This window comes from Schistocerca nitens, chromosome 4, assembly GCF_023898315.1.
Source record: "Schistocerca nitens isolate TAMUIC-IGC-003100 chromosome 4, iqSchNite1.1, whole genome shotgun sequence".
In the NCBI taxonomy this organism is placed as follows: Eukaryota; Metazoa; Arthropoda; class Insecta; order Orthoptera; family Acrididae; genus Schistocerca; species Schistocerca nitens.
The window spans coordinates 361,677,411-361,699,553 of NC_064617.1; the positions used below are offsets into that span (position 1 = coordinate 361,677,411).

General features: G+C 40.0%; 1 protein-coding gene across 1 annotated transcript; it reads left to right on the top strand.

Moving 5' to 3' along the window:
- Positions 1-294: 294 nt before the first annotated feature.
- LOC126252313 (uncharacterized) lies at positions 295-5,077 on the top strand. The gene is made up of 3 exons (XM_049953199.1): positions 295-493; positions 541-686; positions 4,847-5,077. Exons 1-3 carry the CDS (start codon positions 295-297, stop codon positions 5,075-5,077), a joined length of 576 nt encoding a protein of 191 aa, XP_049809156.1.
- The last annotated feature ends 17,066 nt before the right edge of the window (positions 5,078-22,143 follow it).

Consider the following 22,143-nt stretch of genomic DNA (forward strand, 5'->3'; position numbering starts at 1 on the left):
AATATTTGTCATGTCAGTGGTCACGACAGTATTGTTGTGGCTGCCCTATCCAGAGTTGTTGAGATAATGCACTGTGATGAAATCACCAAGAGCCAGCTGTAACATCAAACATTGCAGTAACTCTGAAAAGGGAACAACCCCCTAAACTTCTTGAATTCATATCCCCTTCCATCAGAAAAAACACTTTGGTGTGATACTTCAACTTCAAATATCAGACATTCCATTCCTCAAGCATTTTGTTATCAAATGTTTCTCCATTTTCATGGTTTACCTCTTCCCGGCATAAAGACTACAATGGAATGGCTAACTAGTAGAGTTATTTGGTCAAACATAAAAAGAGATGTGCGAAAATGGACTCAATTCTGTATTAGCTGCCAGAAATTTGAGATGACTCACCATATAAAATCACAGTTCGAAAAATCTGTAGAGCCTGATGAACATTTATTTCACTGTGTGCACAGTGACCTCATCAGGCCTTTGCATCCTCCTAATGGCATGATTTACTGCTTGACTTGTATTGATCATTTCACATCCTGCAAGGAAGTCATATAATTCAAAGCTATAACAGCTCAAAAAGTAGCAAAGATCTTCTACAAGTACTGGATTTTAAGATTCAGCATTCCATCACAGGAAATCACCAACTGGGAACACAGTTTAGGTTGCAATTATTTTATAATTTGGGCAAAGTATGTGGAATGACCCCCCTCATGAACCATAGTGGGGAGGCATGTATGCCTCAGCGATACAGATAGCCGTACCACAGGTGCAACCACAACGGAGGGCTTTTGAGAGGCCAGACGAACTTGTGGTTCCTGAAGAGGGGCAGCAGCCTTTTCAGTAGTTGCAGGGGTAACAGTCTGGATGATTGACTGATCTGGCCTTGTAACATTAAGCAAAATGGCCTTATTGTGCTGGTACTGCAAACAGCTGAAAGCAAGAGGAAACTACAGCCGTTATTTTTCCCGAGGGCATGCTGCTTTACTGAATGGTTAAATGATGAAAGTGTCCTCTTGGGTAAAATATTCCGGAGGTAAAATCGTCCCCCATTCAGATCTCCAGGCAGGGACTACTCAGGAGGATGTTGTTCTCTGGAGAAAGAAAATTGGCGTTCTACGTATCGGAGTGTGGACTGTCAGATCCCTTAATCGGGCAGGTAAGTTAGAAAATTTAAAAAGGGAAATGGATAGGTTAAAATTAGATATAGTGGGAATTAGTGAAGTTCGGCAGCAGGAGGTTCAAATGGTTCTGAGCACTATGGGACTTAACTGCTGTGGTCATCAGTCCCCTAGAACTCAGAACTACTTAAACCTAACTAACCTAAGGACATCAGACACATCAATGCCTGAGGCAGGGTTCGAACTTGCGACCATAGCGGTTGCGCGGTTCCACACTGTAGCCCCTGGGACCACTCCGCCACCCCGGCTGGCGGCAGCAGGAGGAACACGACTTCTGGTCAGGTGAATACAAGGTCTTAAATACAAAATCAAATAGGGGTACTGGAGGAGTAAGTTTAATGATGAATAAAAAAATAGGAACATGAGTGAGCTACTACAAACAGCATAGTGAGTGCATTATTGTAACAAAGATAGACACAAAGCCCACACCTGCCACAACAGTACAAGTTTACGTGCCAACTAGCTCCACAGATGATGAAGAGATTGATGAAATGTATGAGATAAAATAAATAAATCAGATAGTGAAGGGGGATGAAAATTTAATAGTCATGGGTGACTGGAATTTCAAAGTAGGAAAAGGAAGAGTAGGAAAAGTAGTAGGTGAATATGGAATGGGGGTAAGGAATGGAAGATGAAGATACCTGGTAGAATTATGCACAGAGCATAACTTAATCATAGATAACACTTGGTTCAAGAATCATAAAAGAAGGTTGTATACATGGAAGAAGACTGGAGATACTGACAGATTTCAGATAGATTATATAATGGTAAGACAGAGATTTAGGAACCAGGTTTTAAATTGTAAGATGTTTCCAGGGGCAGATGTAGACTCTGGCCACAATCTATTGGTTATGACCTGTAGATTAAAACTGAAGAAACTGCAAAAAGAAAGGGAATTTAAGGAGATGGGACCTGGATAAACTGAAAGAACCAGAGATTGTAGACAGTTTCAGAGAGAGCATTAGGGAACGACTGACAAGAACGAAAGAAAGAAATACAGTAGTAGAAGAACGGGTAGCTTTGAGAGATGAAATAGTGAAGGCAGCAGAGGATCAAGTAGGTAAAAAGACAAGGGCTACTAGAAATCCTTTGGTAACAGAAGATATAATGAATTTAATTGATGAAAGGAGAGAATATAAAAAATGCAGTAAATGAAACAGGCAAAAAGGGATACAAACATCTCAAAAATGAGATTGACAGGAAGTGCAAAATGGCTAAGCACGGACGGCAAGAGAACAAATGTAAGGATGCAGAAACATGCATCACTAGGGGTAAGATACATACTGCCTACAGGAAAATTAAAGAGACCTTTGGAGAAAAGAGAACCACTTGTATGAATATCAAGAGCGCAGACGGAAACCTAGTTCTAAGCAAAGCAGGGAGAGCAGAAAGGTGGAAGGAGTATATAGAGAGTCTATACAAGGGTGATGTACTTGAGGACAATATTATAGAAATGGAAGAGAATGTAGATGAATATGAAATAGGAGATACGATACAAGGCCCCAGGAGTAGACAACATTCCATTAGAAATACTGATAGCCCTGGGACAGCCAACCCTGACAAAACTCTACCATCTGCTGAGCAATATGTATGAGACAGGCGAAATACACTCGGACTTCAAGAAGAATATAATAATTCCAATCCCAAAGAAAGCACGTGTTGACAGATGTGAAAATTACTGAACTATCAGTTTAATAAACCACGGCTGCAAATTACTAACACAATTTTTTTACATACAAATGGAGAAACTGGTAGAAGCTAACCTCGGGGAAGATCATTTTGGATTCCGTAGAAATGTTGGAACACATGAGGCAATACTGACCCTATGACTTATGTTAGAAGATAGATTAAGGAAAGGCAAACTTATGTTTCTAACATTTGTAGACTTACAGAAAGCTTTCGACAATGATGACTGGAATACTTTCTTTCAAATACTGAACGTGACAGGGGTCAAATACAGGGAGTGAAAGGCTATTTACAATTTGTACAGAAACCAGATGGCAGTTATAAGAGTAGAGGGGCATGAAAGGGAAGCAGTGGCTGGGAAGGGAGTGAGACAAGTTTGCAGCCTATCCCTGATGTTATTCAATTTGTATATAGAACAAGCAGTAAAGAAAACAAAAGAAAAATTCAGAGTAGGAATTAAAATCCATAGAGAAAAATAAAAACTTTGAGGTTTGCCGATGACGTAATTCTGTCAGAGACAGAAAAGTACCTGCAAGAGCAGTTGAACGGAATGGACAGTGTCTTGAAAGGATATAAGATAAACCTCAACAAAAGCAAAACGAGGATAATCGAATGTCGTTCAATTAAATCGGGTGATGCTGAAGGAATTAGATTAGGACATGAGACGCTTAAAGTAGCAGATGAGTTTTGCTATTTGCGGAGCAAAATCACTGATGATGGCTGAAGTAGAGAGGATATAAGATGTAGACTGGCAATGGCAAGGAAAGTGTTTCTGAAGAAGATAAATTTGTTAACATCGAGTATAGATTTAAGTGTCAGGAAGTTGTTTCAAAAAGTATTTGTATGGAGCGTAGCTATGTATGGAAGTGAAGCATGGATGATACATAGTTTAGACAATAAGAGAATAGAAGCTTTCAAAATGTGGTGCTACAAAAGAATGCTGAAGATGAGATGGTTAAATCAAGTAACTAATCAGTTACACAATACACGATAAATCAGTCTAATCTAAAAGCCGTAATTCCAAATAAATACCTAGGTATTACAATTACGAACAACTTAAATTGGAAGGAACACATACAAAATGTTGTGGGGAAGGCTAACCAAAGACTGTGTTTTATTGGCAGGACACTTAGAAACAGTAACAGACTTATTAAGGAGACTGCTTACACTAAGCTTGTCCTCTTTTACAATACTGCTGCACGGTGTGGGATCCTTACCAGATAGTACTGACAGAGTACATTGAAAAAGTTCAAAGAAAGGCAGTACAATTTGTATTATTGGAAATATGGGAGAGAGTGTCACAGAAATGATACAGGATTTGGGCTGGAAATCATTAAACGAAGGGCGTTTTTCGTTGTGATGGAATCTTCTCATGAAATTCCAATCACCAACTTTCTCCTCCAAATGCAAAAAAATTTTGTTGACACTGACCTACATAGGGAGGAACGATCACCATGATAAAATAAGAGATATCAGAGCTAGTACGGAAAGATATAGGTATTCATTCTTTCAACGCACTATACAAGATTGGAATAATAGAGAATTGTGAAGGTGGTTCGATTAACCCTCTGCCAGGCACTTAAATGTGATTTGCAGAGTATCCATGTAGATGTAGATGTACTGAATAGAATTGGGAAGAAGAGAAATTTTTGGCACAACTTGACTAGAAGAAGGGATTAGTTGGTAGGACATGTTCTGAGGCATCAAGGGATCACCGATTTAGTATTGGGAGGGCAGCGTGGAGGATAAAAATTGTAGAGGGAGACCAAGAGATGAATACACTAAGCAGATTCACAAGGATGAAGGTTTCAGTAGGTACTGGGAGATGAATAAGCTTGCACAGGATAGAGCAGCATGGAGAGCTGCATCAAACCAGTCTCTGGGCTGAAGACCACAACAACAACATATGGAATGAAAATTCAACACACAATGCTGTATCATCCTCAATGCAATGGCAAGATTGAGTGACTACATAAACTTTGAAGTCTGCAAACATGGCCCATAATACTTCTAACTGGGTAGAAACTTTATGTATTATTCTACTGCTGTTGTACACTGCAGTACGAGAGACATCAAACCACTCCAATGTGCAGATGGTCTGTGGAAAGATTATAAGACTTACTTGTGAATTTGTTGAAAAACCACCTATGAAGAGCGACCCTGTTTCATTTGCATCTGATTTGCAAAAGCAAATGTTACATCTGAAACCTAGCTGACCTACTTATAGCCCATCAAGATCAGTACTTTTCCCAAGACACTTGCAGGCATGTTTCCATGTCTTCCTGGGGTATGACAACGTTAGAGAACCATCAGAATCTATATATGATTGTCATTTCACTGTCATAGCAAGGCATGAAAAGTATTTCAGCAACGAAAGGGAATGCAAACACATAAGGGTGTCAGTGGACAGATTTAAACCAGCCTATCCTTGCAGGAAAAAAGGAAATCAGGAAAGAATTTTCAAAACTTTTTGGACATCCAACCACAACAGTCCCCAGAGGAACCACCACCAAATTTCAAAGTACTGAAGTCAAGAAGCATTACAAGGTTTCCACCTTTATTCTTTGAGCAAGTTATCTCTTTGGAGAATCAATGAACTAACACATCAGGCACAGTTGACAGTTTCTTGTAATTATGCTGCATTTTTGAAGCATTTGTATCATTTGGACTTAATGATTTTGTATCTTTTTTTATTCTAATATGTTTTATATTTGTTTTGTTTTAATGTTGTGTTGATCTTTTGTACAAAATTGTGTTCACCACCATGGATTAATTCACAACTTCATTACTGGTGGGAGAATAATGAAGAGATCACAGTGATAAAAATTGGAACAGAACATTCAAGTTTTATGAAGTTGGTCAGACCAACAAAACAAGTTCTGGGAAAAAAAGGGGGGGTAGGGGGGGGGGGGGGAGGGGAAAGAAGCAAGTGACATTGTTTGATTAGCAGTGTATATTGGAAACTGTTAATAAATATTGTTAAACGACATTTTATAAGCTCCTGTGCATATACCATGTTATGGCATCTATAAGTAAGTCTAAATGAGGTTTTGTATAAATAACAATTTTACATATTCCTGTACATACGATATATTATGTTTGTACCTGGATTAGACACCACAAACACAGCTCAAAAGCTAGTTAATACTGTGTTGCATTACAACTGTCTGTGGGGCTACACATCTATCTGTTAAAGATGAGTGGTTGCCTTTCCTTTATTCTGAGTATTCAACGATACCAAGTTTTTAATCAAAAAAATGTTCCATGCATGCCCCTCGACTTAACCAACAATATCTGTAGTAATACATAAAGTCTCCACACTCTTTGTCCAATTCCAACAAAAACTGTTGCAGCTGACTGGAATAATGTGTTTGACATCAGAAATTTTACTACACATACCATCAATATCTTCACATGCTGCTTGCCTGCAAATTTAGCATAAAGCGCTTCTTGATTCACTGAACAACAAATCCTGTCTGTCGATCATTGTAATTCTTGGCTCTTTCGTTGTCAACTAAATCTTTAAATTCTTTCAGCATGGTACTGCAATATCATTTCATAGTAAATTTGCAGCACCCATCGCTTATGCAAATGCATAACATGTACTCAGAATTCCCATCCCTCTCTTCCATCATTTCCATTCATTTTTAAAGGCTTGTGATGACAAATCTCTAGACTGCCTCTTTTTCTGCAAACATTCACTGGACCTGTGTCAATCCTTCATACCACAATCAAATGACAAAGGGTAAACAGTGCTAACAAAATGATTCTTCTGAACTGTTGAGAGGTGTACCAATCAAAAAAATGCCACACCCCAATGCTAAATGAAATGTCATGCTGTACAGCATACTTCCAGGAATCAAGGGGTAAAGCTGAGACAGTTAGAGCCATGGCCCGCACACCTGGCCTGCACGAAAATTAACACACTATGGCTGCCCTTCATTGAGGAAATATCAATTTATCAATTTGGTAATGGAAGGAAGTGTGTGTGTGTTGGGGGGGGGGGGGGGGAGGGGGGGGGGAATTGTAGAGGCAGACCAAGTTTTGAATCTTGTACACAGGTTCAAATGGGTGTAAGTTGCAGTAGTTATGCAGATATGAGAGGGCTTGGACAGGATAGACTAGCATGAAGAGCACCATCAAACAGGCTTCAGATTCACCACATCGACAACATTGTAATTTACAGATGCAAAAAGTTTGGATGAAATTGCTTCAAGTATTCCATATTTTTACTTTACATATCACCCTTTCCCTACCTCCATCTCCATCCCCAGTAGTTAAATGCTACCTGGACTGTCACCAATCAGCATAGCAATCTGAACAGTGAGCTTTATACACTAAATACAGACCCAAGATACAAGCAGCCCTGTGTCAGTAATACACATATTCAGTCACAGAAAAATATTATTTATTTAATACAACTTAAGAGTAATATAATTTGAAAACAATGGACATTCAACACCGAGCTGTTGCAGAACCAACCATACAGTTTCTTTCACATTAGCTTTTAATTTTTTGCAAAATGTTTGCGTCCACTTCCACAGCTCATACTGAAGGCTTACAGTTGCATTTACAATTCAAGACATTGTCACTTGTCATTGATTTCTGAATACTACTTTTTGCAGAAATTAGAGTTCAGGAATTGTTCATTAAAAATTTCATGGATCTTCATAAATGAACTAAAAAGGATGTATGTTCAACTACATGCAATTATATACAACTACACACACCCTTTAATTAATAGAATACTTTACTTGGATGAGAAATGTCCTACCCACTATCCTTCCCACCCCTCCTACCGTCGTATTCCGCCGTCCACTGAACCTTCACAATATACTCGTCCATCCTTGCTCAACCCCTGCTCCCAACCCCTTACCTCATGGCTCATACCCTTGTAATAGACCTAGATGCAAGACCTGTCCCATACATTCTCCTACCACCACCTACTCCAATCTGGTCACTAACATTACCTATCACATAAAAGGCAGGGGCTACCTGTGAAACCAGTCATGTGATCTACAAACTAAGCTGCAACCACTGTGCTGCATTCTATGTAGGCATGACAACCAACAAGTTGTCTGTCCGCATGAATGGCCACCGACAAACTGTGGCCAAAACACAAGTGGACCACCCTGTAGCTGAACACGCTGCCAAACATGATACCCCTCATCTCAATGACTGCTTCACAGCCTGTGCCATATGGATCCTTCCCACCAACACCAGCTTTTCTGAATTGTGCAGGTGGGAACTTTCCCTGCAATACATCCTACGTTCCCGTAACCCTCCTGGCCTCAACCATCATTAGTCACTGTCATCACCCATCCAGCCCCCTCCCTGTTCCCATTCCAGCATTACAAAGCCTTCATTTCACCGCCACATCCAGTCTTTTAATTTCTTTTATTTTTATTTCTCTCCTTTCTGCTACTTACCCCCCCCCCTCCCCTCCGCACCTTCTCTCCTACCCTCTGTCTAAACTGCAACTGCAACACTTCACTGTCCGCCACTCCCACCATACTATCCCTCCCCCTCCCCACCGCAGCCTCCTCCTCACTCCCACCCAGTCGCCACTCCCATAATGCACTGGTGCTGCTGCTCGCATTGTAGTTTCAGCTCTCTGAGACTGGAGATGTGTGTGTGTGTGTGTGTGTGTGTGTGTGTGTGTGTGTGTGTGTGTGTGTGTGTGTGTGTGTCTACTGCTGACAAAGGCCTTAATGGCCAAAAGCTATGATTGTGTGAATCTTTTTTATTGTGTCTATCACGGCTCAGCATCTCCACTATATGGTGAGTAGCAACTTTCCTTCTCTCGTATTGTTACTTGGATAGCTCAGACTGTGACAAAAAGGCACTCAACAAACAAGCAACAATTATTAGTAGTAAAACAGGTCAGCTATTTTTATTATCACCAAAGTGATCTCATATATGAGCATGATAAAGATATAAACAAGACAGTAGTAAGATGTGGAAACACATGCAGAACAATGAACAGGCACTTTTGAAAAAAAAAACACACAAAAAGTAACACAAATCAAGTTTTATAAAGTAATGGCCATCCACACATTACTCTACAAAAATGAGTCTTCAGGGGTCATTCACAAATGACAAGGAAGTAACATCCATGCAACTGAAAGATATTTCTTAGGTTTGTGATAGTCTGTTCCAGAGTAGACAGATTAAGAAACAGCCACGTTCCAAAAGGATTATTTAAATAAGTTTAATATAAGAAACAAAACTGAAGCCAACAGGATAAAATGGAGTTAACTTCTCAACAGAATGAACAATGGCAGACTACCTTACAATGCCAGAAATCATAGTCCGGTACATTGAAGATGTCTGGGAGTGCCAAGGAAGACATGGGCACTGTAACAGGAAAACATTTCATACTTAAAGTGTGGAAAAAGAACAAACAACTTTTGTGACTTTGTAGGCTTTCCCGGTGTAATAGGTCTTGAAAACCTCTTCAGGTTTGCCTTGGCATCAGTTCTCAGATACACTCAGCAGCATCCTTCCGAAGATAGCGAACAGTTGGATTGCCAAAATATTGAATCAAGAATGAGATTTTCACTCTGCAGCGGAGTGTGCGCTGATATGAAACTTCCTGGCAGATTAAAACTGTGTGCCCGACCGAGACTCGAACTCGGGACCTTTGCCTTTCGCGGGCAAGTGCTCTACCAACTGAGCTACCGAAGCACGACTCACGCCCGGTACTCACAGCTTTACTTCTGCCAGTACCTCGTCTCCTACCTTCCAAACTTTACAGAAGCTCTCCTGCGAAATCAAGTTGATTTCAGGAACCTGCAGCAAACCCAAAGAGACTTTCAAAAATGTGTTTCATTTTAATCTGAGGTACCTTTGAATGCCCCCCCCCCCCCCCCTCCCAATGAACCACGGACCTTGCCATTGGTGGGGAGGCTTGTGTGCCTCAGCGATACAGATAGCCGTACCGTAGGTGCAGCCACAACGGAGGGGTATCTGTTAAGAGGCCATACAAACGTGTGGTTCCTGAAGAGGGGCAGCAGCCTTTTCAGTAGTTGCAGGGGCAACAGTCTGGATGATTGACTGATCTGGCCTTGTAACACTAACCAAAACGACCTTGCTGTGCTGGTACTGCGAACGGCTGAAAGCAAGGGGAAACTACAGCCGTAATTTTTCCCGAGGGCATGCTGCTTTACTGAATGGTTAAATGATGATGGCATCCTCTTGGGTAAAATATTCCGGAGGTAAAATAGTCCCCCATTTGGATCTCCAGGCGGGAACAACTAAGGAGGATGTCGTTATCAGGAGAAAGGAAACTGGCATTCTACGGATCGGAGTATGGAATGTCAGATCCCTTTATCAGGCAGGTAGGTTGGAAAATTAAAAAAGGGAAATGGATAGGTTAAAGTTAGATATAGTGGGAATTAGTGAAGTTTGGTGGCAGGTGGAACAAGACTTTTGGTCAGGTGAATACAGGGCTATAAATACAAAATCAAATAGGGGTAATGCAGGAGTAGGTTTAATAATGAATAAGAAAATAGGAATGTGGGTAAGCTACTACAAACAGTATAGTGAACGTATTATTGTGGCCAAGATAGATACGAAGTTCACGCCTACCACAGTAGTAAAAGTTTATATGCCAACTAGCTCCGCAGATGACGAAGAGATTGATGAAATGTATGATGAGATAAAAGAAATTATTCAGATAGTGAAGGGAGACGAATATTTAATTGTCATGGGTGACTGGAATTCGATAGTAGGAAAAGGAAGAGAAGGAAAAGTAGTAGGTGAATATGGAATGGGATTAAGGAATGAAAGAGGAAGACACCTGGTAGAATTTTGCACAGAGCATAACTTAATCATAGCTAACACTTGGTTCAAGAATCATTAAAGAAGGTTGTATACATGGAAGAAGCCTGGAGATACTGGAAGATCTCAGATAGATTATATAATGGTAAGACAGAGATTCAGGAACCAGGTTTTAAATTGTAAGACATTTCCAGGGGCAGATGTGGACTCTGCCCACAATCTATTTGTTATGAACTGTAGATTGAAACTGAAGAAACTGCAAAAAGGTGGGAGTTTGAGGAAATGGGACCTGCATAAACTGAAGAACCAGAGGTTGTAGACAGCTTCAGGGAAAGTATTGGGGAACAATTGACAAGAATGGGGGAAAGAAATACAGTAGAAATAAGAATGGGTAGCTTTGAGAGACAAAATAGTGAAGGTAGCAGAGGATCAAGTAGGTAATAAGATGAGGGCTAATAGAAATCCTTGTGTAACAGAAGATATATTGAATTTAATTGATGAAAGGAGAAAATATAAAAATGCAGTAAATGAAGCAGGCAAAAAGGAATACAAACATCTCAAAAATGAGATTGACAGGAAGTGCAAAATGGCTAAGCAGGGATGGCTAGTGGACAAATGTAAGGATGTAGAGGCGCATCTCACTAGGGGTAAGATAGATACTGACTAGAGGAAAATTAGAGACCTTTGGCGAAAAGAGAAGCACTTGCATGAATATCAAGAGTTCAGATGGACACCCAGTTCTAAGCAAAGAAGGGAAAGCAGAAAGGTGGAATGGGTATATAGAGGGTCTATACAAGGGCGATGTTCTTGAGGACAATATTATAGAAACGGAAGAGAATGTAGATGAAGATGAAATAGGATATATGATACTGCGTGAAGAGTTTGACAGAGCACTGAAAGACCTAAGTCGAAACAAGGCCCCGGGAATATACAACATTCCATTAGAAATAATGACAGTGTTGGGGGAGCCAGGCCTCACAAAACTCTGCCATCTAGTGAGCAAGGTGTATGAGATAGGCGAAATACACTCGGACTTCAAGAAGAATATAATAATTCCAATCCCAAAGAAAGCACGTGTTGACAGATGTGAAAATTACTGAACTATCAGTTTAATAAACCACGGCTGCAAATTACTAACACATTTTTTTTACATACAAATGGAGAAACTGGTAGAAGCTAACCTCGGGGAAGATCATTTTGGATTCCATAGAAATGTTGGAACACATGAGGCAATACTGACCCTATGACTTATGTTAGAAGATAGATTAAGGAAAGGCAAACTTATGTTTCTAACATTTGTAGACTTACAGAAAGCTTTCGACAATGATGACTGGAATACTTTCTTTCAAATACTGAACGTGACAGGGGTCAAATACAGGGAGCGAAAGGCTATTTACAATTTGTACAGAAACCAGATGGCAGTTATAAGAGTAGAGGGGCATGAAAGGGAAGCAGTGGCTGGGAAGGGAGTGAGACAAGTTTGCAGCCTATCCCTGATGTTATTCAATTTGTATATAGAACAAGCAGTAAAGAAAACAAAAGAAAAATTCAGAGTAGGAATTAAAATCCATAGAGAAAAATAAAAACTTTGAGGTTTGCCGATGACGTAATTCTGTCAGAGACAGCAAAGTACCTGCAAGAGCAGTTGAACGGAATGGACAGTGTCTTGAAAGGATATAAGATAAACCTCAACAAAAGCAAAACGAGGATAACGGAATGTAGTCAAATTAAATCGGGTGATGCTGCGGGTATTAGATTAGGAAATGAGATGCTTAAAGTAGTAAAGGAGTTTTGCTATTTGGGGTCCACAATAACTGATGATGGTCGAAGTAGAGAGGATATAAAATGTACACTGGCAATGGCAAGGAAAGCGTTTCTGAAGAAGAGAAATTTGTTAACATCGAGTATAGATTTAAGTATTAGGAAGTCGTTTCTGAAAGTATTTGTATGGAGTGTAGCCATGTATGGAAGTGAAACATGTACAATAACTAGTTTGGACTAGAAGAGAATAGAACCTTTCGAAATGTGGTGCTACAGAAGAATGATAAAGATTAGATGGGTAGATCATATAACTAATGAGGAGGTATTGAATAGGATTGGGGAGAAGAGAAGTTTTTTGGCACAACTTGACTAGAAGAAGGATCGGTTGGTAGGACATGTTCTGAGGCATCAAGGGATCACCAATTAAGTATTGGAGGGCAGCATGGAGGGTAAAAATCGTAGAGGGAGACCAAGAGATGAATACACTAAGCAGATTCAGAAGGATGTAGGTTGCAGGAAGTACTGGGAGATGAAGAAGCTTGCACAGGATAGAGTAGCACGGAGAGCTGCATCAAACCGGTCTCTGGACTGAAGACCACAACAACAAAACCTCTGAATGGAAAGATCTGCTTTCATTTTTATTGAGAGTAACTTCATGCAGTATTCCTTGTTTTGAGTTGAATGCATTACCTCCTCCCTCTTCTATATTTTTACTTACTTGTGGCAGACACACACTCATGTGATTGCCCTTGGTTCTGATTGTCATAAGCCTCATCACAGAGCTTTCCTCTGTCATCCTTGCACTGTCTTTGAATTTTTGGTCTGCCTCGGTATGTTCAGTCACTAGGCTGAATGCATCAACATTACAATTTTGTCTATCTAGTTTGTATATCCAAAATGGGCAAGTCAAATTAAAAAGGATTTGCAGGAAGCTGAAATTTCATTTGATGACATTCAGGATCATGAAGTTTTCAGAGAAAAAGTCAAAATGACTAAAAACCTTATTTCACATACGATGCCAGTTCCATGATCTGCCTGCAAATGGTCAAAGCAGAGAAAAGAAGCACAGTCAGCCAAAATGAAAATCTATTGGCAAAAGAGGAAAATACAATCAGGGAAGAGTTAAAAATCTTCATGGTCCATAGCAGGGCGAAACAACAGCGCAAAAAAAAAAAAAAAAAGGTTGATAAATTCCTATAAACTAGATGTTCTGCTATATTGTAGCAGTAAAACTGAGTAAGTTGAAATATGTTTTGTAATAAATATTTACAATCATTCCTTTGACCTTAAGAAAAAAGAAGAAGACAGTATTGATGAACTGTCTTGAAATCTCTTCATAGCAATTCCTCTTGAGGCATGTACTAACCAAACTTAATTATTATACAAATGCCATACCGTAAAAGATCGTCACATAAGATTCAATTGTTAGCTTTCTGCCTCCTGGCTACTTCTTCTACAAACTTACAGCAAAACCAAGCAGATTCAGGCTTCTCTACCCCACTCCTTCATCACTCATAATGGTACCAACACAATTCACTGAAACTTCCTGGCAGATTAAAACTGTGTGCCCGACCGAGACTCGAACTCAGGACCTTTGCCTTTCGCGGGCAAGTGCTCTACCAACTGAGCTACCGAAGCATGACTCACGCCCGGTACCCACAGCTTTACTTCTGCCAGTACCTCATCTCCTACCTTCCAAACTTTACAGAAGCTCTCCTGCGAACCTTGCAGAACCAGCACTCCTGAAAGAAAGGATATTGCAGAGACATGGCTTAGCCACAGCCTGGGGGATGTTTCCAGAATGAGATTTTCACTCTGCAGCGGAGTGTGCGCTGATATGAAACTTCCTGGCAGATTAAAACTGTGTGCCCGACCGAGACTCGAACTCGGGACCTTTGCCTTTCGCGGGCAAGTGCTCTACCAATCTGCCAGGAAGTTTCATATCAGTGCACACTCCGCTGCAGAGTGAAAATCTCATTCTGGAAACATCCCCCAGGCTGTGGCTAAGCCATGTCTCCGCAATATCCTTTCTTTCAGGAGTGCTAGTTCTGCAAGGTTCGCAGGAGAGCTTCTGTAAAGTTTGGAAGGTAGGAGACAAGGTACTGGCAGAAGTAAAGCTGTGGGTACCGGGCGTGAGTCGTGCTTCGGTAGCTCAATTGGTAGAGCACTTGCCTGCGAAAGGCAAAGGTCCCGAGTTCGAGTCTCGGTCGGGCACACAGTTTTAATCTGCCAGGAAGTTTCATATCAGCGCACACTCCGCTGCGGAGTGAAAATCTCATTCTGGAGACAATTCACTGAAACTTGATATAATGTCTTCTTGGTGAGTAATATAAGTGAATTTGATTTAATGGCATAAAACCATTAATTCTTACAACACAAGACCTTTTAGTGCGTGTAATTATTAAACGTGGATACACTCTTTCAAAGGTGTCACTTTTTGCCAACTAAGACTCAAAACTCTGATACCATTCACAAGGGACACCTTCAGCCTCACACACTCAGAACCATATGAAACATTACTTAGACTAACACTGAGCCATAAAATCAACTGTTGTCTTTGTGATTTCCATGCAAAACTCCGCGCTTGTCTGCTAGTGCCATCAGACGGTGACATGTTGTAGCTGTAATAACAAGCACTCGAGTTGTATTGTACTGTATTGTGTTTTTTGGTGTGTTGCTGTGTACAGTGATATGAAGAGAATTAATACTACAAATGTAGTCCAAATATTAGGAACAAAATTGCAGCATGCTGAATATGGAAATGAAATTGGGGTGAAGGATATTATTACATAATGTAATAATTCAAAAATATAATATGTATGACACAAAAATACATGACATTATGCTGGACAGATATACTGATTTTGAAGGACACGAAGAAGTTGGCTGTTCAAGTAGTAGATGACATTAATCTCCACAGCAATAGCAACAGTCCAGTCAAAGTGAGTATGAACTATCTCCACCCAATCAGTCAAAGCCCAGTGTATTAGAAGATACTGATGACACCATACTAGAGAAAATTTATGAAGACTTTTACAATTGTGGCATCATTCCTATAGCAGACTGATGAAGCATATTAAAAGTAAATCAAATTGCAGGTTAAATCTAAATTATGTGCTTAGCAAAAGGAAGTAGGAGCTCGTTTCAAAGGGAACAGACTGCCACAATTACAAACTATAGAAGAACATACAATATTGCAGTTCAGTAGAGCAAGGTCTTAAAGATCTGCAGTTCATTATTGGCATCTGCAAATGTGGGCACAAGAAGCATCTAAAACAGCTGGCTTGGACAATTTCAGAGCTTTAATTTCTTTTAGGAACAATCATAAGGCTGAATATGGCATTTCATCCAGGCATATTACTACATTTGTGACATATAAGGACAAAAAAGACAATAATAGCATATGTCAGAAGGTACAACAGATTGTGGAGGATGTGAACATGTTTATGAAAGAACAGGATTTGGAGAAAGGAAATGTTTGGAACAGTGGCTGAAGTCAGTTCCAGTATGAAATGTCTTCATCATCAACATTGTCTCACAGAGGAGAGAAAACTACAGCTAGTGAGTTACGTTCTGTCCATACCTCTACCTGTTGTTGTGGTCTTCAGTCCTGAGACTGGTTTGATGCAGCTCTCCATGCTACTCTATCCTGTGCAAGCTTCTTCATCTCCCAGTACCTACTGCAACCTACATCCTTCTGAATCTGCTTAGTGTATTCATCTCTTGGTCTCCCTCTACGATTTTTACCCTCCATGCTGCCCTCCAATACTAAATTGGCGATCCCTCAATGTCTCAGAACATGTCCTACCAACCGATCCCTTCTTCTAGTCAAGTTGTGCCACAAGCTCCTCTTCTCCCCAATTCTATTCAATACCTCCTCATTAGTTATGTGATCTACCCATCTAATCTTCAGCATTCTTCTGTAACACCACATCTCAAAAGCTTCTATTCTCTTTCTGTCCCAACTATTTATCGTCCATGTTTCACTTCCATACATGGCTACACTCCATACAAATACTTTCAGAAACGACTTCCTAACACTTAAATCTATACTCGATGTTAACAAATTTCTCTTCTTCAGAAACGCTTTCCTTGCCATTGCCAGTCTACATTTTATATCTTCTCTACTTCGACCATCATCAGTTATTTTGCTCCCCAAATAGCAAAACTCCTTTACTACCTTAAGTGTCTCATTTTCTAATCTAATTCCCTCAACATCACCTGACTTAATTCGACTACATTCCATTATCCTTGTTTTGCTTTTGTTGATGTTAATCTTATACCCTCCTTTCAAGACACTGTCCATTCCATTCAACTGCTCTTCCAAGTCCTTTCTGTCTGACAGAATTACAATGTCATCGGCGAACCTCAAAGTTTTTATTTCTGCTCCATGGATTTTAATACCTACTCCAAACTTTTCTTTTGTTTCCTTTATTGCTTGCTCAATATACAGAGTGAATAACATCGGGGATACGCTACAACCCTGTCTCACTCCCTTCCCAACAATTGTTTCCCTTTCATACCCCTCAACTCTTATAACTGCCATCTGGTTTCTGTACAAATTGTAAATAGCCTCTCGCTCCATGTATTTTACCCCTGTCACGTTCAGAATTTTAAAGAGAGTATTCCAATCAACATTGTCAAAAGCTTTCTTTAAGTCTACAAATGCTAGAAACGTAGGTTTGCCTTTCCTTAATCTATTTTCTAAGATAAGTCGTAGGGTCAGTATTGCCTCACGTGTTCCAACATTTCTACGGAATCCAAACTGATCTTCCCCAAGGTCGGCTTCTATCAGTTTTTCCATTCGTCTGTAAAGAATTCGTGTTAGTATTTTGCAGCTGTGACTTATTAAACTGATAGTTCGGTAATTTTCACATCTGTCAACACCTGCTTTCTTTGGGATTGGAATTATTATATTCTTCTTGAAGTCGGAGGGTATTTCACCTGTCTCATACATCTTGCTCACCAGATGGTAGAGTTTTGTCAGGACTGGCTCTCCCAACGCTGTCAGTAGTTCTAATGGAATGTTGTCTACTCTGGGGGCCTTGTTTCGACTCAGGTCTTTCAGTGCTCTGTCAAACTCTTCATGCAGTATGATATCTCCCATTTCATCTTCATCTACATCCTCTTCCATTTCCATAATATATATTTCCATATAATTTCTACCCACAGATATACAATTGATGTGGCTTTATCAATGACAAGCAGACCAGTAAACAAGTTGTAAATCTGTTTTCAAGAGGCACATGGCAGTTTCTGCCCAAATACTTCAGCCCACAAAACATTCATGTGGAGCCAGGCAAAAGTGGAAAAATGACTAAAGAACACATGAAACATTTTCCAGTTTGAGTCCTTGGTGAATACGTAACAAGTAGAAAGAGGCTATCACTGAGCGCACTCTTCTTGATCGTTATTTCATAATCAAACTTCATTCTATGATTTACAAGTAATTTTTTGTGCCGAAGTATACACCTATGTTGCAATATGCTTGGGGAAAGTCAGGTTATGACATTGGCATACACATATCATCATTTTCAAATGTAAATAGTGTGATTTCTGATAGTAAACTGTCTGAATGTGAAAGTGATTTTGAATGTAAAACTGTGGCTTCAGTCAGGCATGCATATTGTTCTCTTCCACTTTGTTTTAACTGCTTCATCGAAATCCTGTACCTGTAGTATGAGAACTAACATAGCCATTATCAGGTGGGTAGGATATGTGTTTTGCACTATTATAATTACTTTAAGCGGATGGTTTTTGGCACTGTTGATGGAAAATGTAAGGATACACTGATGTCATCGTGTTGTGTATAATTTCCCTCCGATGGTACTGATATCTTGTTACTTTGTTTCTCTCTATTAAAATGTCACTTGTGGTAGAATGCCATGTTTTGCATGGGAATGACACAGATCACTGCTTTTTATTTTTAATTTTTTTATGATTGAGTGTTATTCTAGGCCTGGTTTCATGCAGCTCAGAGTGTTTGAGATCAAATGTGGCCCTTGTCAGTACAAAACTTGTTTGCCTATTGACGTTATGACGTTACATGCCCCTCACTCAAAACCAGATACACACACACACACACACACACACACACACACACACACACACACACACACACACACACACACACACACAGATACCTTATTCCTGGCTGTCACCACCGTTTCACACTTCTTTGGCTTAAATTTCAATCCCATCTACTTCTTTTCACACTATAATAAGTCTGCTCAGTGTCCAAGAACATAATTACTAAATCCTTACTGCATTGTTAGTGTCTCTCTTGAAGCAGCCATGCACAAAAAAAAAAAAAAAATTGGATCCATGTTGACCTTCTGGATTCTATTAGATAACTGTCTCCAACAACTGATATAATTTGATTCTTTCATGTGGACAGAACCTTAAAATAGGATTTCGGGTTACCTTCTTATAAACTATAGTTTATGAAGCAGAAAACAAACTGAATATGAACAAGAACTGAATACATATGTAGAATTTGAAAAAAAAAAACCTTTTTTTATATTTCCTGTGGATAGATGATGAGTCTCACTTTCATCTTAGTGGTCAAATTTAGTACTGATATATTTAGTACTGATATATTTAGTACTGATATAAAGAAACTCTCCATGAAGAGCATCAACCAGAACATGGCTTCTTATTAAGACAATACAGGATACACAGAAACATCTAAACTGCATGCAGGCATGTACCTATCATTTGAATTCTCAATCATCTCTTCAAATCCAATATTTTGGTTCCAAGCAAACAAACAAACAACAAGAAAAATTCTGGTTCCAGCAAGAGGACACTTAAATCACATTACATGAGAATTTCACCAAAGCTATATTTTCTGAAAATGCGTAACTTTAAGTATTGTTGACACAATTAGATTGTGAATACTTCCTACAGAATATCTTAAACTATATGCAAACCACCAAAATACTGTTGTGAATGACAGGAATGAAAAGAATTACACTTACACTGAAAACAAAAATAATTCTATTAACTGGTTGGAAAGTGATATAGACAAATTCTGCCACATGCTAACATCAACATAATGATAATTAAAAAGATAAACATTTCAATTCATCAGTGGTACCTAAAAAGCCACTACTTGTAAAAAGTTAAGTGTGTCTGCTATAATAGAGTGAAATAGTTTTTGTTCATTTAGAAACAACCATTATGGGCCACGCCTTATATTTGAATTTTTGTGCATGATCTACATATGTTACACTCTTTTCATAATACGGTCTTCATGACAACATCTACAATTATGGTTATTATGGTTTTTTTTACATTGCTTTTTCTTTTTTCTTCTGTAATCATTACATCCAATCCACATGCTGAGAAACTGAGGTAGCCTCTGAACAGTTAGTAGATGTCATGCTGTTTCACTGGGAAAGTTGGTTATATTGTATTTGTAAACTGGCATATGTCATATATCAGAGAGACCACAATTATGATTCACTGAATAAACAAAAATCTAATTAAATTCCTGAAATATAAATAAGTACTTGATCATATAACAATAATTTCTGGTTTCACTTTTTGTGCTCTTATACATATAAAATCATATTCTCTGCAGCAATTGTTTTGTTCAGTATTAACCATGTTACAACATTTGTTAGGTAGTGATCAATACTGTGTAACTGTGAACATAAGTTAGTAATGGTAAAGAATATTTTATTGGGTGTTTTCTCAAGTTGCTAATATTGTTACACAAATATGGGAAACAAAATGCAGTATCAAAATTGGTGTATACTTTGTGATAGAAATCACCATCAGTCTATCTATAGTCACAATTCACAGTGGGCACAGAATTCACGGCCAGGGAAACAAAAAAATCCTGACATGATATTGTTGCCGGACAGTGGGGCCAAGCGGTTCTAGGTGCTTCAGTCTGGAACTGCGCGACCGCTACAGTCGCAGGTTCGAATCCTGCCTTGGGCATGGATGTGTGTGATGTCCTTAGGTTAGTTAGGTTTAAGTAGTTCTAAGTTCTAGGGGACTGATGACCTCAGATGTTAAGTCACATAGTGCTCAGAGCCATTTGAACCATTTTTGACACTGTTTCAAAAACAAAAAACAAACAGAAACTGTAACTCCTCATAAATACAATGTCTTATTTTTCTAAGTAACATGTTAAAGATCACAGCACATTGTTAAGACTGCTGTTTTTATGTAGGCTACAAAGAAATTATATATCTAAAAGAAAGAAAGTGATGAGACTTACCAAACAAAAGCGCTGGCAGGTCGATAGACACACAAACAAACACAAACATACACACAAAATTCTAGCTTTCGCAACAAACGGTTGCTTCGTCAGGAAAGAGGGAAGGAGAGGGAAAGATGAAAGGAAGTGGGTTTTAAGGGAGAGGGTAAGGAGTCATTCCAATCCCGGGAGCGGAAAGACTTACCTTAGGGGGAAAAAAGGACGGGTATACACTCGCACACACACACATATCCATCCGCATATACACAGACACAAGCAGACATCTGTAAAGGCAAAGAGTTTGGGCAGAGATGTCAGTCGAGGCGGAAGTACAGAGGCAAAGGTGATGTTGAAAGACAGGTGAGGTACGAGCGGCGGCAAATAGAAATTGGAGATTAGCGGAGATTGAGGCCTGGCGGATAGCGAGAAGAGAGGATATGCTGAAGGGCAAGTTCCCACCTCCGGAGTTCTGACAGGTTGGTGTTAGTGGGAAGTATCCAGATAACCCGGACGGTGTAACACTGTGCCAAGATGTGCTGGCCGTGCACCAAGGCATGTTTAGCCACAGGGTGATCCTCATTACCAACAAACACTGTCTGCCTGTGTCCATTCATGCGAATGGACAGTTTGTTGCTGGTCATTCCCACATAGAAGGCTTCACAGTGTAGGCAGGTCAGTTGGTAAATCACGTGGGTGCTTTCACACGTGGCTCTGCCTTTGATCGTGTACACCTTCCGGGTTACAGGACTGGAGTAGGTGGTGGTGGGAGGGTGCATGGGACAGGTTTTACACCGGGGGCGGTTACAAGGGTAGGAGCCAGAGGGTAGGGAAGGTGGTTTGGGGATTTCATAGGGATGAACTAAGAGGTTACGAAGGTTAGGTGGACGGCGGAAAGACACTCTAGGTGGAGTGGGGAGGATTTCATGAAGGATGGATCTCATTTCAGGGCAGGATTTGAGGAAGTCGTATCCCTGCTGGAGAGCCACATTCAGAATCTGATCCAGTCCCGGAAAGTATCCTGTCACAAGTGGGGCACTTTTGGGGTTCTTCTGTGGAAGGGTCCAGGTTTGAGGAGATGAGGAAGTGGCTCTGGTTATTTGCTTCTGTACCAGGTCAGGAGGGTAGTTACGGGATGCGAAAGCTGTTTTCAGGTTGTTGGTGTAATGGTTCAAGGATTCCGGACTGGAGCAGATTCGTTTGCCACGAAGACCTAGGCTGTAGGGAAGGGACCGTTTGATGTGGAATGGGCGGCAGCTGTCATAATGGATGTACTGTTGCTTGTTGGTGGGTTTGATGTGGACGGACGTGTGAAGCTGGCCGTTGGACAGGTGGAGATCAACGTCAAGGAAAGTGGCATGGGATTTAGAGTAGGACCAGGTGAATCTGATGGAACCAAAGGAGTTGAGGTTGGAGAGGAAATTCTGGAGTTCTTCTTCACTGTGAGTCCAGATCATGAAAATGTCATCAATAAATCTGTACCAAACTTTGGGTTGGCAGGCCTGGGTAACCAAGAAGGCTCCCTCTAAG